General features: G+C 38.1%; 1 protein-coding gene across 1 annotated transcript in view; it reads left to right on the top strand.

Annotated features, from left to right (window-relative positions):
* LOC150109884 (forkhead box protein P1-like) overlaps positions 1 to 7,672 on the top strand; it is a 589,350-nt gene extending 581,678 nt beyond the window's left edge. The window contains exons 13-14 of the mRNA XM_090397192.1: positions 6,978 to 7,111; positions 7,560 to 7,672. Coding sequence (XP_090253318.1) covers positions 6,978 to 7,111; positions 7,560 to 7,656 — 231 coding nt within the window. The 3' untranslated portion in view covers positions 7,657 to 7,672. The remainder of the gene's footprint in view (positions 1 to 6,977; positions 7,112 to 7,559) is intronic.
* Positions 7,673 to 16,736: the final 9,064 nt, after the last annotated feature.

Genomic DNA, 16,736 nt, shown 5'->3' with positions numbered 1-16,736 from the left:
AACCAGTTTACTTCAATTTTGCACCACACAGATTTTCAAAATCTATGCATGCACCATCAACTTCCACACTTTGCAGACACAATTCCTCTGCAATCATTAACAGCACTCTCCCCTCCTCTTTTCACATCTCTTTTCTTCTACAAAATTATATATCCTTCTAATTCTATTCCTGACATCACATCCTCCTCAGACAACCAAGCTTCACTTATTCCAATTACTTTTGGACATACTGTCTCATTCACTGCCACAAACTCAGCTCTCTTGTTTCAAATACTCCTTGCATTTGTGTATAAACATAACAATCACTGTTTGTTTGAGGCCATCCTACCAGCACCAACATTCTCTATTCTAGCTGCTATGCTACACCTCTCTCTCTCTCTTCAGTTTGACCACTCCCATTTCCTTGATCCTGATTGTGATTTCTATTCTTACCTGTCTCATCCTCACCTTTATGCATTCCATCACCTTGTTCTTCTGCACCACATCTTCAATCTCATATCCATTTTCCTCCTGCTGTACAATCTGTTGATTTGTGCTATCCTGTTCCACAGGTAGACTCGGATCATTTGCTACATTAATTTCTTGACTCTTCTCGACTCAGGCATCAGCTGGCGGGACGTGGATCCCTGTCCTTGGAATGGTGGGACATTCCAAGGACAATAGCCTTTCTAAATTATTATTATTATTATTATTATTATTACATAACACCTCCAGGGAGTCTAAAGACTCATCGAGGGAGGACACCTACTCTACAACTTCATCTCCCCTAACCGCAACTACCTTCATCATCCATACCAATGCCATCTACGGCCGACTACCACCATTAATATTTTCACAGACAATCACAAACATCCATGCCCACAACGGGATTCGAACCTGCAGCCTTTTGGCTGGAGAGCGGATGCGCTAACCACTCGGCCAACCAGGCCGGCAAATGCCCAACATCAAACGCATTTAAATGTAATCCATCAGGTTTATACCATTTGAACTTCCCTTTAAATTCACTCCACAGATTTACAAATTGAATCCCCTTTGCCTCACACAGCTCAGCCATTTTACTATTCATTATCTCTGCTCTCCTTCTCAGTTCACTGTTATCATATCTGGGCAACATGCCTACGACTTTCCCAACAACACTATTCTTCTTTACCTGCTGCAACAACTTCCTCAAGTTTCTATCAACATTCTTCTTCTCCCCAACTAAGTCATTTGTGCCCACGACTACTACTAATTTTGATGTCCGGTATTTCCTTTTCTTCAACGCATCAGTTATTTGCTTTATTGTTCCACCAGGAAAGCATATTTTGTGTACTTTATTAGTAGTCGCACCTCTAATGATCGAGTCGCCATACACTGATATATGACTGTCCTTTGATTCTTTCTTTATAACATTAACTTCCTCCTTCTCCTTATCATCAGCCAATCTCGCCTTTAGCTGTTTAATATCCTCTTCTGGATGTTTCATTTCACTTTTCATTTTCATTAACTCCTGCCAAAGCTCTTTTACTACAGTTCTGACGTTTGCTCCTTCTTAATGCTTTCCTTCTTCTTGTTTACCCAAACAGTTCACATTTTTTGGTGCATACGTATAGCAGTTTTCGCGACGCATCCACTGCAAAAAGTCCAAGGCAAAGCCAGACTTTCGTACAGAAGCCTTCCATGCTGTTGACATACTTTTCTTTATGGATGCCATCTTTATCTCTTTAACTCTTTCATAAATGGTCTTGGAGCCATGTTTTTTGCATACGTCTTCACATATTCCTGCTTTTTCTCCTAAATATGTGATTTTTGCTAATCTGCATTTTTTTGTCTATTTCTTTTTTCAAATTTTTGTATATAATATTCTATTTTCTTCATTATCTTCTTTTGAGAGGTTAATTTTGGATATTGTTTTTTTCTTCCATAAGTCCAAAATCTCTGGTGTAAGCCAGTCTTTATTTACTCTTGTCTGGTAGCCCAAGTGTTTTGTTGCTGTTTCTTTAATAATTTCTTTACCTTTTTCCCAAGACTCCGAGACTGTATCTAAAGCAAGATTATTTAATTTTTCTTTTAATGTTCTCTGATAGTTAGATCTTGTCAAGCTATCATTGAGTTTTGAGATGTCTATCTTCTTTTGTTTTTGGTGGTTTATTCTCTTTCTTTTGAAGCCGATTTTTAGTTTGACTGATAGTAGTTCATGGTCTGTATCCATGTCAATCTTTTTTAATGTTTTGACATTTTGGAAGGAATGTTTCCATTTCTTATTAACGATTATATAGTCTATACAGTTTTTGATTTCATTGTTTGGTGATGTCCAGGTGTATTTGTGTTGTGGCCTGTGGTAGAATAAGGTATTTGTGATTAACAGTCGATTTATTTTGCAAAAATTAATCAAGTCCTTTCCTCTCTCATTCATCTCTCCATGACAAAAAATTTTCCCATTACTTCTGCTTTTTCTTCAGGGTACTGACCGATCTTTGCATTAAAATCCACCATGATAATCAGGATATCTCTAGTACTTGTTTGCCTGATTTTTTTTTTGCAGTTGTTCAAGAAATTGGCAATATTTCTTGAACAATCATATTTCATGTGATTGGTCTGGGGCATAAACTTCTGTTATTTTTATATATATATTCCTTTTTCTTTTGCTTTGAATCTTACTGAGATGATTCTAGAGGAAATTGGTCTTATATCAACTTTTGAGTTTAGGAGCCATTTTTTAATGATTAGTGTCACACATTCTCTGTGATGGTTATCTTTCCTTCCTGAGTAAAATATGCTTGCATTTTTTATGTCGATTTTTCTCTTGCCTGTCCAGTGGGTCCCTGCAACTTCCATTATTTCCCATTTAAATTCATGTTCTCTCTCCATCAGTTTTAATTTGCCAAGTTTTTACAACGTTCTGATGTTGATGGTTGAAATATTATATGTGCAGTTTGCGTTTCACATAGCTGTCTTCTTTCCTACTCTATGTGGGCTTGAGTTAGGTGCATCGGCTTTCCTGTACATAGCATTATTTCTGCTTCTATTTACTGGCTGATTCATCTTTAAAGATTTTAGGCAATCAATACAGCCAGCTTGCCATTCCTCTGCTGTGTACATGTTGGTCTGTGAGAGGTATTTCATTTCCCTCCTACCACCCATTTCTGGGAGGCATTCCCCTTTTGGGGGATGCCTGTAATGGTATTTATTGTCTCTGAATTGTGTGTGTGTTCTAATGGGTGATTTGCCTGTATGTAGGATGAAAAATCTATATTTCTGGGAGAAAAAACCTTGTTAACTTCATATGAGATTGGCTAATTACCTTCAAAAAATGAACTAATCCTGTATAATATCAGAGCTTTCTCGTGTTAGACAGCATGAAAGGAGTTTGTTATACTGTTTTTAGAACAGCTCAAGTAAATCAGAATAAAATACTTGCTATGTGATTAAACTTAATTATAATGACATGTTAGACAGCATGAAACATGGAGTAAGTTCTGTTATACTGTTTTTGGAACAGTTCAAGTAAATCAGAATAAAATGTGTTATAAATGTGCTATGTGATTAAACTTAATTATTCCAATCCAGAGATAAAGAGGTTATTATTCCCCTTTATAAAGCGTTGATACTTCTACATTTGGATTACTGTGCTCAGGTCTGGTCATCTAGATTCCTTGGTGATGAGGAGGCTGTGGAGAGGATTCAGAGAAGAGTGACTAAGTTGGTGAGTGATGTAAAAAATGCTCCCTACATTGATAGATTGAGAGCTTGTGGATTGCAGAGGTTGGTTGATAGGCAGAGAAGAGGGGATATGATAGACACATTTAAATTATTGAAAGGTTTTTATAGGATTGATGCAGGGGAAATGTTTCAGCTGTGTGATAGTGATGGAAGAACAAGAAGTCATCTCTGGAAATGAAAGAAGAGTGTGGTTAACAAGGGTGTGAGAACAAGGTTTTTTGCCTGGAGGGTGGTGAATGAGTATAATTCATTGCCTGACTTAGTTGTGAGCTCTTCGTCTGTAAATGAATTCAAGAAGAGATATGACAGATATTGTTTTGCTAGTTTTGGTCTCCTGCAATGAGTCTACTGACTCCATGGAGATACCCGTAAGAATAATAATAATAAAATAATAATAAAAAAAGAATGCTGGTGGCCGAACATTTCCTCAGGTGGCACCTAGATCCTGTAGTGATATATCGATTCTTGTTAATTTCTTTTAACAAAGGTTTGAAAATGGCTTCAAATTCATTTATTTGGTAGTGTTGGTATCAGCAGCTAGTTGGAGGATTTCTTTGAAATGAATAAAAGGAGAAAAATTCAAATTCTAGAAATTTTCATAGTCTTTTTTTATTTTTTTTAAATAGATTGGTAAATAACTTTAAAGTTTCTTCAGTTAAATTTTCTTTCATGTCAAAATGCTGATATATCAATTATGTTAAATTTTTATCTTGGTTCTTCCCTCAGCATAGTTAACTATCTTCCAGATCAGATATATATATATATATATATATATATATATATATATATATATATATATATATATATATATATATATATATATATATATAGTCATACCTGAAGTTACGCGGTAGGTGGGACCAACAAAAAGCGCATAAGTCGAATTCGCGTAACTTGGGGTATAATTTTGCATGTAATTTATATATACAAACATACAATTGGGACCAAAGGTTTACAAAAACACCTATATTTTTTAAGAAATATAATCATAATTGTAGTTTTTCGTACATAAAAAAAAAGAAAGTTATTTCGATGGTTTCATAAAATCTAATAGATTCGTCTGACGGCATAATCTTTTTCTTGTCACACAAAATTTCTTCATAGCAAGCTAATGATTTTTTTATTCCTTGCCTTGTAGCTACAATTCATTCCTCGTTAGAATCTATGTCCTCCAAAATCTGTAAACCTTTCTTTTATCATTGTTCTTACTGTGGATTCCTGTAGATCAAACTTCTTTGCTAGCTCACAAATTTTCATTCCGCCTTCAAAATCCTTAATGATGTTGTGTATTGCTTCCAAAGTTGAAGATTTGAAGAAGAGTTGAAGATATATCGACTGTGAACGTCAGTGCTTGTTCACAGCATGTGCAACACTGGTGAATGCAGCCAGCACCGGAAAGATACGACTAGTGGTGAGGCGTGAAGTGGGATGGGAATACTTACATATAAGAAACCACGTAACTAAAAAACCACATATAAGAAACCACGTAAATCGGGGTATGACTATATATATATATATATATATATATATAAATGGAAGTTTGCTTACGCTTTCATGATAAGAAAGACTGTACATAATTATATATGCATGTATGATATATGTATTTATATGAATTTAATATAAAGCTCACTTAAAATGACCATATCAATAATTACTGCAATATGATGTTGCCGTCTTGACTAATTGTATCTGTTCATCTTGTGCTTGGTTTTCCTTATGGTCTTTTAGCAAGAATTTGACTCTTTATAGTGTTCTTGAGAATACTGTCATTTTCCATACAAAAAATTTGTCCTATCCAATGCAACTTTTCTAACTTGATTATACTAGATATTGTAGTTTCTTTATAAAATTGGTATAATTCATAGTTTCTTCAATTCACACAATAACACAAGGAAAGACATGAATAATATTTATTTATTCAAAGTCCATATATTTCAGCATGAAAATTATAGGCTATGGCTTCAAATTCATTACAAACAATGGATTGAGTTGAAACAGGGCGAGCTATGTGATGTTGTACATGAAACAACACAAAGGTATAACTGAGGAAGCATTGTATTATTAGTTATTAATTAACTGTATTATTATTAATAAAAAAACCATATCTCCCATATCTTAGATAATGAGAGGCAGTCGTTCTGATTCAAGTTTGGGCCATGAAGTAAGGCTTCATCACTTTCTTTAAATAAATGTTCAAACTTTTTAGTGAAAAAGATGGAGCAAGCATATTTCAGACCATAGGATATTGTCGTCTGCATCTATTCCATGTTGTGCAAGGCCAGATTTCTCAGATTTCCTGTTGATAATCTAAGACTGGTCTTGTATTCTCTTTTCCACTGAATGTCCAGTTTGTTCAAAATAAGAAAGATGACATGACTGTCACCTTTCTTACTTTTTCTAGGAATTTTTATTTATTACTATCTGAATGTTTCAAATCAATCCATTGTTTGCATTCTACTTTGTTATTAACTAAGCTACTGATATTAACTAACTGTTATTAACTAAGATACTGATATTTTCAGCCTGAAAATTACCTGTAATTTTCAGGCTGAAATATATGATCTTTGAATAAATAAATAAATAAATATTATTCACTAATTTCCTTGTGTCATCATGTGAATTGAAGAAACCTTACGGCACAAGTATCTCTTAAAGAATAATAACTTATAGTTGTATCTGATCATCCAGAAACCATTATCATTCATTGGGCCAAATATTTTTCTTTCAGAAGTTGAATAACAACTATTAAAGTTTAATATACGTTCATGTAAAGCTCTGTTATTATTTCAGTTTGTTGCCAAATTTGCCATATAACATTTTTGAATTCTTTTAAGTTACTTTTATTATCAGATTTATAAAAATATTAAATGCTGAAACATTTACATTATTCTTATTATTGTTAAACTAAGAAACTGAATGCATAATGAATGCAAGCAATCATCCAATAGTAGTTTTTTTATTTGTTTCATTTTTTTTATTTTGTACATCCTTCATTCTTTTCAGTAAAAATAACCATATTCTTTCTCTTTTTTTTTTTCACTAAAACATTAGCATTTAACTGTTTTTCTATTGTGTGTGTGTGTGTGTGTGCGTGCGTGCATGCATGTGTGATGTACTGGAAATGGTGCTGTTATTTTTGTTTGAAATCTTTATAAATTTCATCAGTATAAGAAAATTAATGTTACAGTCAGGAGGATATATTGAAAAATTCGCAGATTTTTGGTTGCTTCTGTTTGTTAAAATGCTGAAAGACTGCCTCTCCATTATCTTGCTAGAATGCAGTGCGACACAACCTAAGTCTACACAAATGTTTTATGCGTGTTGAGAACGTTAAAGGGGCAGTCTGGACAGTGGATGAGATTGAATTCTACAAACGACGACCTCAGCGTCTTCAGGAACGTATTTCAGGGTAGGTTTTTTGTATTGATGTTGTGTAGTTGGTGCACTCTGTGAAACTTACTTTTCTTTTTTTCTCTTTTTTTCTTTTCTCTCTCTCTCTCTCTTTCAACCCTTTCTCTGAATTTTTTCCTTCCCTCCATTCCTCATTTTTTCCCTATCCTCATGATTATGCAATGTTATAATAAAACTATGTTTGACCCAATAACTTCTAATTGTTGTAATATTATTTTTATTTCTTTCTGTTGTGCTGTCGCTTGAATAATATAATGTAATTGTAACTGTGTTGTTCTTTCATGTCTTGCATATCTTTGCTTTTGCATCTAACCTTTAATTTAACAAAATCATTTCTGTCGGCTCTATTGCTTTTGGCATGCTTTCCCCTTTGCACCTCCCTTCTTTCTTTTATTTTGCTTAATCCCCACTCCTTTTTCTCCATTCCCATTCCCTTCTCTGCACAGAATGCAATTCGCACCAATCTGTCACTCCATAAATGCTTTGTGCGGTATGAGGATGAATTTGGCTCCTGGTGGAGGGTGGATGACCAGGAGTTTATAAAGAGGCGTCACTTGAGTCGTGGTCGGCCCCGAAAATGCCTTGATTCTGACATCCCTAATGCACAGTAAGCTTTGTCTTCTCTTTTTTTTTTATCATTTGTATGTGCATGATTATAATTATTCCTCTGCATGCTATTTAAGGTTTAAATTTTACCTCTTGTGCTTAGTTTCTGACTTCAACTGCATATGCTTATAACTTACTACTTTCTTTTTTTATTTTACAGGTACTGACACAAATTGTTAAACTTAATGTATATTTAATATGTGATAGAAGAGAGAAAAAAACTGAAAGTAGTTGAAACATTCATCATCTTATTCTGCTATGATCAAAATCATAATACATTATAATAAATATTATAATCATAATACATTATAATAACTCCCATTATATCTAGATAGTCAATCATCTAGAAAGCATAAAGTGTTAAAGATCACCAGTGGCATGATAATCATGACTGCTTTGTTTGTTTAGTGATACAAAATTAATAATGGAAATTACGTGAGTTTTTTCCATTATTAATTTTGTATCGATATGTCTACTCACAGTATACCTCTTTTAAAATTATTGTTTGTTTAGTGATTTTGGTTTACAAAATCACTGATTGTTCTCTTTACCTATAAGAGGGGAGAAAAGCAGGCAAAATTAGTAACTGCCAGGGATGTCTCATCTCTAACAGTAATAACTTTAATGGGCATGTGTCACTAATGGCAGTGTTTAAAGTATTTCTTATATACATAAATCAACCTAACACACAATCAGTTGTGAAACCAATATAACATTAGTATGATGTATAGACTAAAGTCAGAAGTTCTCACCTTGAAATGATAGGAAAAAACCTTCAGTAATATGAATGACAAAAACAGTTGATATAAGAAGTAGGGAGATTCTTGTTCCATTGTATAAGGCTTTGATTAGGCCACACATGAACTATTGTGCCCAGATTTGGTCACCAGGTTTTCAGAAGGATGAAGAGATGTTGGAAAGGGTCCAAAGGCGACTGACTAAGGTAGTTTCTGACCTCTGGAATGTCGAGTATGAGGAAAGATTGAGAAGATGCAATTTACAGAGTCTGGTGGATAGGAGGAAGAGGGGAGATATGATAGAGACCTACAATTTAGTAAGGGGTTATTATAGGATTAATATTGGAGAGGTTCTACAGAAAACAGTGGGAGATCAGGGGAGAACCAGAGGTCATCCCTAGAAACTATATACAGAAGGTGTGAGCAGGGGAGTGAGAAGCAGGTTTTTTTGTGTGCAGAATTGTGAATGATTGGAATGCCTTGCCTGAGAGTGTGGTGTCTGCAAGGAATTTGAGTGTGTTTAAGACATGGTATGATGAGGTTTGTTTGTCTGCTCTGAAGATGCCAGATAGAATACCAGCGAAATATTAGCAATTAAGTCAATAAATAGTTATTTTCTTATCAATCTGTGTTCGCATCTATACCGTTAAAATCCATTCAAATGTGCGACAAACACAAGCCTTTCAACACGGTTGAGAACCATATCACTCATTCCTACTACAACTGGCAGCCAGTGCCTGCATACTCTATCCACCAGATTCTACAGTTTGCATGTCCTCAGTCTGTCCTCATAACTAATATTATGCAGGTATATCATTTTTGTTATCCACATACCCTCTCCAAGGCTACCTCATTCTCTTCAAATTCCAGTGACCATAGCCTAGAACAGTAATCCTGCTTTGGACGATTACTGTTCTTGGAGCATTATATCCCATTAAAGAGAAAAATATACGTGAAAGTTTTAAAAATAATCAAAGTTGAGCTGCTTTTTTGAAGGACTACAGACTCAAATATAAAAATATTATTGGAGAAAAAGTGAGAAGGTTCCAAACCTTACATGCCATGGCTAAACATTGGTTGGAACATGTGTTCTTGATGCTTGTATCAAGAACTACTACTGTTTTCTGAACATAGCATCTATGAGCAAGCACACTTTTGCAGCATGGAAATCTTCAGCACAAAGATTGAATTTTATCCTGGATTTTTTTTCATGGAGGCATTGCAAGAATTGTTTTATGTGTACATTAAAAAAAAAAAAAAGTGAAAGATTTATGGAATGTTAAGTTGAATGAAAAGAAGGAAAGTATTAATTTATTTGAAAAGTGTAGTAATAGATTAGAGCATTTCAAAATGGGAACTAGTGTTGCCAGCATTAAATAGAAATTGGATGGAAAGTGTTAGTAATGATAACAAAAGAAATGTTATCGTTACTAACATGATAGCATGAAAGGGAAAGAGCTTAAGCAAGAGTTGATAAAAATGAATAGTGAAATGAAGTTCAAAAATGAGATTAAACATCTAAAGAAGATGTGAATGATAGGGGAAGAAGTTAGTATCATGAAGAAAAAGTCAAAGAATAATCATATAGCATTGTATGGGGATTCAATCATTAGAGATGTGATAATAAAATACACTAAACAAGCTTTCCTGGTGGAACTTTGAAACAAATAACTAATACTTTTCAGAGAAGGAAAGAGCAGGCATCAGAATTAGTGATAGAATTGCAGGCACAAATAACTTGGTGAAAAAAGAAATGTTGATAGGGACTTGAATGATGAATAACAAGATGGCTGACCTGTATGTAGCAAAGGGGATTCAGTTTTGAATCTATGAAATGAATTTGAAGAGAAGTTGAAATGAGATTGCATTCAAATGGGTTTGGCATTGGATATTTAGAGATGCTACTGTTTGCTGAGAAGGCACAGAATCAAGAAATTATTTGTAGCTAATTATCAAAGGGAGATTGTGAAGCAGGATAGCATAGCCAAACAGGTTGTAAGGCAGGAGAAAGATAGACACAAGGCTGAAAATATGATTGTTGCCAGACCAGGTGCTGGAATGTATGAAAGTAGAGATGAGACAAGATGAGACCGAAGAGAGAGGTGTGGTATAATGACTAGAGTAGAGAATGTTGATAGGCCTCAAAGACAGGTGGATTGTTATGTTTGTATACAAATGTAAAGAGTATTTGAAATACTCCTTACATTTAAGGATCTTAGTTTGTTGCACTGATTAAGTCAGCAACCAAAAAGATAATTGGTATAGGTGATGTATTGTCAGGAATAGAAATAGAAAGATATATACCATTTTCTGTCAGGATAGAAAGGTGAAAGGGGGGGGGGGAAGTATACTGCTAATGATTGCAGAGAAATTCTGTTCACAATGAGTGGAAGTTGGAAATGGCAACACATGTGAAGATTTTGAATATGTGTGATGTGAAGTTGAAATTGACATAATATTATATCTAATATGATGTTGTTATAGGCTAGGGAATGTAGAGAATACTTATTGCAAAATGTTTAGGAAAATTGGTTGGGTATGTAAGAAGAAGAAGGTGATCCTAATGAAAGACTTGAATTACAGGAATGTAGGAGAAGATAGTGAATGGAAACAAGGAGGGGGAGAGAGAGAGAGAGAGAGAGAGAAAAGCTGTTGAGTGGATATACAGACATCAGTGAGGCAGTTGTGTATAAGAATGTGTATAATATGCCTGAGTTAGTAACAGTGGTAACAAACTAGTATGGGATAGTTAGTATAAAGCTTCAGGATAGTAGTGGACTTAAGGGGCTTTTGCACTTTATGTACACTAATGCCAGGAACATTCAGAACAAGCAGGAGGAATTTTTGGCATTGGTTGGCTCATCCTGGTCAAACGTTATTGGCATTAGTGAGACATGGCTAATAGATAATATAGTTATTGGGATAGAATGTGAACAGTATAGTGTGTTCAGGAAGGATAGAGAGAAGAGTGTTAATTGATGATAGTTGATGAACTGCAACCAAAGCAAGTAGAAGCTCAACTGCAGGCCAGTGAAAATAGCACATTTGAGGGTATCTGGTGTGAGATTGAGGCCAGCAGAACAAAATATACAGTTGGATGCTGCTATAGACTAGGGGATGGAAATGATGATGAAGATAGTATGCATCAGCAAATAGACTCAATGAGTGGAGAACGGGTAATTATTAGGGGGGGGGGGGGGATTTCAACCATGGGAACATAGATCGGAAGGATGAGAAGACATGGGAAGAAGGAAAAGGATTGAAAAAAAGGATTGCCTTGTACTGTTTGAGTACCTGCAGTTACTGCAGGTACTCAAACAGTACAAGGCACTAGCCAGAAGTGAAAGGAAGTTAGCAATGCAGGCTAAAGAGAATCCCAACTAGTTCTTTCGATATGCTGCAAGTAAAAGAATGTATATGGCAGAATGATTTTAAGGAATGCCAATGGTAGGGAGGTAACTGAATCGGTCAAAATAGTAGAATTATTAATTGAACACTTTGCAAGAGTGTTCATCCAGGTGGTGATATTGCAGGAATGAGAGAGCCAAAGGCTTATATGAGAGCTGAAGTAAATGAAATGGAGATGCATAGCATATAACAGAATCTTAATGTGAATACAGCTGTTTGGGGGGGGGGGGGGGTGGGGGGGGGGGGGGGTGGGGGGGGGGGGGGGTGGGGGGGGGGGGGGGTGGGGGGGGGGGGGGGTGGGGGGGGGGGGGGGTGGGGGGGGGGGGGGGTGGGGGGGGGGGGGGGTGGGGGGGGGGGGGGGTGGGGGGGGGGGGGGGTGGGGGGGGGGGGGGGTGGGGGGGGGGGGGGGTGGGGGGGGGGGGGGGTGGGGGGGGGGGGGGGTGGGGGGGGGGGGGGGTGGGGGGGGGGGGGGGTGGGGGGGGGGGGGGGTGGGGGGGGGGGGGGGTGGGGGGGGGGGGGGGTGGGGGGGGGGGGGGGTGGGGGGGGGGGGGGGTGGGGGGGGGGGGGGGTGGGGGGGGGGGGGGGTGGGGGGGGGGGGGGGTGGGGGGGGGGGGGGGTGGGGGGGGGGGGGGGTGGGGGGGGGGGGGGGTGGGGGGGGGGGGGGGTGGGGGGGGGGGGGGGTGGGGGGGGGGGGGGGTGGGGGGGGGGGGGGGTGGGATCATTGTCGGTGATTTTAAATTACATCAGTGAAACTTGTTATAGGTCCAGGAATAAGCTGGATGATAAGATAGCAATCAGAAGTAAAGAAAATGAGTTTTAAGTTTTTGAAGGACAACTACCTCAGACAGTATGTAACAGAGGGCACACAAGGATTGAGGATCTAGGATTTGATCATCTCTTCAGAGGATGTTATTATAAATGAGGTGTGAGGAGATGGGTGTACAGTTTGTTAATGTGTGGAATGAGTTTGAGGGACGAAGTGAGCTGTATGGGAGCGATGGACTGCATTTGAGTGGTTATGGTGTGAGTCGCTTGGAGAGACTGCTGCTGGAAGGTAGAGAAGTGAATAGAGAAAATGAATCAGATCGAGAGGGGAGTGATGTGGAAGAGCAGGAGAGTAAGACAGGAGAGATTGAAGAAGTGGAAATGAATGGAGAGGTGAGTGGTATGAGTATAGAAAATGAGAGAATGGGTGTGCAAGAGGAGCAGGGAAACGGGGAGGCCCAGGATGGACAGGGATACACAGCGTGAGAAAGGTGGATGCTCCAAGAGGAGGTGAGAGCATGTGTAGGCAGGAAAGTAATGGGATGACCAGGGATCAAGAGGAAACAGATGTTGTTGCAAAGGGTTCTAAAATGAAGAAGCAGAAAGAGAAATGGTCCCAGTCCAGCATGGAGAGAGCACATCGAGTGAATGGTATCAGTGGAAATAGCTGTAGATCCAGAAATGAGTTGTTGTGTTTGTATACCAATGCTAGAAGCATAAGAAACAAGGCGGATGAAATGGTTGCACTAATTGTGTCTGTGTACCCAGAGATTGTCGGAATAAGTGAGACATGGTTAGATGAGGACGACATCCTGACAGGAATAGAGATGGAAAGGTATGATGTGTTTCGTGAGGATAGAAGGGATAAAAAGGGAGGGGGAGTGCTATTGATGATAGAGAAAGAGTTATGTCCATACAAGGTAGAGATGCAAGAGGGAAATAGGGCCAGTGGTTTTGAGGCAGTATGGTGTGAGATAGAGGTGAATAGAATCAAATACTTGGTGGGATGTTGTTATAGACCTGGTAATGTGGATGGTGGTGATAGTGAAATGTATAGTCAAATAAGCCAAGCAAATAAGAAAAGGGTGATCATTATGGGTGATTTTAATTATGGCAATATAGACTGGATTGAAGAGATAGCAACTGGAAGTAAAGAAAATGAGTTTCTTGAGTTTTTGAGGGATAACTACCTCAGACAGTATGTAACAGAGGGCACACGAGGATTAAGGGTCTTGGATTTGGTCATCTCATCGGAGGATGTAATTATAAATGAGGTGTCAAATCATCCACCAATTGGTGAAAGTGACCATGTGGTGATTACCTGGGTGGTTGCCAGCAGTGCAAGGACCCCTGTGAAAAAAGGGTATATGTGGAACTACAAGGGGGGTGATTATGAAGAGCTCAGGAGACAGCTTGCAGATGTAGCATGGAATGAGGAGTTAGCTGGAAAAGAGATCAATGCAGCTTGGGGGATTTTCAAAAACTATTTAGTAGATGCAAGGTCTAAATGTATACCACGGGTGAGAAGGTTAAATAAGGTAGGTGTGAGATGGATGAATAAAGAGATTAAGCATGCAATACAGAAAAAAAAGGCATTGTGGAGACAGCATAAGAGAAGTGGAAGTAACCAATTTCATGAGGTCTACAAAGACCAGGCAAGGAGGGTGACTTGGTTGGTGAGAGTAGCTAAAGAGAGGTATGAACAGCAGTTAGCTAATGAAGCCAAAAAGAATCCTAGGGAGTTCTTTCGATATGTAGCCAGCAAAAGAAAGAATGATTATGGAAGGATGACATTGATTGGAGGAAATGGTATAAAGACAGCTGTTGCAGAATGTGTTGTGGAGATACTTAATGAGCAATTCATAAAGATCTTTCAATCTTGTGAATGTGACTTCATGGAGAGATTAAGAGCAGTTGATGATGGGGAGGAGAGACTGACTGTAAGTGAGCAAGAGGTGTTTGGGGAGTTGAGTAAACTAGATGTAAATAAGGCTGTGGGACTTGATAATATATCACCACGTATTCTGAAGGAGTGTGCCAGAGAGTTGACACCTGCCTTGACATATTTTTTTAATACGAGTCTTGCACTTGGTCAAGTTCCTAAAGAGTGGAAGGAGGGCAAGATTGTGCCACTTCATAAAGGAGGTGATCGAACTCAAGCATCAAACTATAGGCCTATCTGTGTGTCAGGTGTTGTGGTTAAGTTGTTGGAGAAGCTTGTGAGAACTAGGATCCAGAGTTGGGTTGACAACAATGGTATAATCTTTGATGGACAGCATGGATTTGCTAAAGGGAGGTCATGTTTTAGTAATCTACTTACTTATTACAATAAAGTGACTGCTTCCTTGGACAGAGGAGAAGGATACACAGTAATATACTTGGATTTCGCAAAGGCTTTTGATAGAGTACCTCATGATAAGTTGACAGTCAAACTAGAGCAGATGGGGTTGGATATTAGATTAGTGCATTGGATTGGAGACTGGCTATCTGATAGGTATCAACAAGTTGTGTATGGGGGTGCAATATCCAGGAAAAGGAAAGTCACTAGTGGAGTGCCTCAGGGGTCTGTTTTAGGGCCATTACTATTTAACTTATATATTAATGATATTGGTGAAGATTTGGATGGAGATATTCAGTTGTTTGCAGATGATGCAAAGTTGGGACGAACCATAAAGAGTAGTGAAGATGTTATGGCCTTGCAAGAAGACTTGAATAAATTGAGTGATTGGGCAAGCAAATGGGGATGTGAGTTCAATGTTGCAAAATGTAAAGTTTTAAAATTTGGAAAACAAAGATGGGATGCAGAATTTATGCTTGGTGAGAATATATTGTTGGAAGTAGAGGAAATAAGAGATCTGGGGGTGATAGTGGATAAGGATCTAAAATTTAGGGGACACATCGCCAAAATTGTGAAGACAACACAAAGACTTCTGGGAATGATGCGGAGGACACTGACATGTAGAAGTAGGGAGATACTTGTTCCAATGTATAAGGCTTTGATTAGGCCACACTTGGACTATTGTGCCCAGATTTGGTCACCGGGTTTTCAGAAGGATGAAGAGATGTTGGAAAGGGTCCAAAGGCGACTGACTAAGTTAGTTTCTGACCTCTGGAATGTTGAGTATGAGGAAAGATTGAAAAGATGTAATTTGCAGAGTCTCGTGGAGAGAAGGAAGAGGGGAGATATGATAGAGACCTACAAGTTGGTAAGGGGTTGTTATAGGATCAATGGTGGAGAAGTTCTACAGAGAATAGTGGGAGATCAGGGGAGAACCAGAGGTCATCCCTGGAAACTGTATAAGGAGGGTGTGAGTAATGGAGTGAGAGGCAGGTTTTTTTCGTGCAGAGTTGTGAGTGATTGGAATGCCTTGCCTGAGAGCGTGGTGTCTGCAAGTAGTTTGAATGTGTTTAAGACACGGTATGATGAGATGTGTGTGTAAGATAAAAGGACCTCCTAGATGAGTCTTTGACTCCATGAGGTCTTGTTTAATAATAATAATAATAATAAATCTCCCATCAGTCGGTGAGAGTGACCATGAAGTGGTTGCCTGCTAAATAATGACTTATGTGAGGAAAGGGTTTATGTGGAACTACAAATTTGGTGATTATTAGAAACTCAGCAGCTGTAGCATGTGATGAGGAGTTGGATAGAAAGGAGATCAGTGCTGCTTGAGTGATATTCAAAAACAATCTAGTAGAAGCAATGTCTAAATGTATTCCAAAGATCAGAAAGGTTTAATAAGGTAGGTGTGAAATGGATGAATGAAGAGATTAAGCAGGCAGTACAGAGAAAAAGGCATTATGGAGACAACATAAGTGGAATGGTAATAATCAATGTGATGAGGAATACATATAACAGGCAAGGAGGGTGACTCAGTTGGTAAGGGTAACAAAAGATCAGTATGAGCAGCAGTTAGCTAATGAAGACAAAAAAAAAATCTTATGGAGTTCTTTCAATATGTAGCGAGCCAGCAAAAATAAGAACGATTATGGTAGGATATCATTGATCGGAGAACTACTGCAGTAGATATAGTTGAGATATTTAATCAGCAATTCATACTGATCTTTCATCCTTGTGAATGTCACATCAAAGAGAGTTTGAGAGCA

Source organism: Typopeltis vanoorti, chromosome 1 (genome assembly GCF_054136105.1).
Source record: "Typopeltis vanoorti isolate ZY-2024b chromosome 1, IOZ_Tvanoo_1.0, whole genome shotgun sequence".
In the NCBI taxonomy this organism is placed as follows: Eukaryota; Metazoa; Arthropoda; class Arachnida; order Uropygi; family Thelyphonidae; genus Typopeltis; species Typopeltis vanoorti.
The sequence above is the reverse complement of the archived record's forward strand: the minus strand, read 5'-3'. Positions and strand labels throughout refer to the sequence as shown.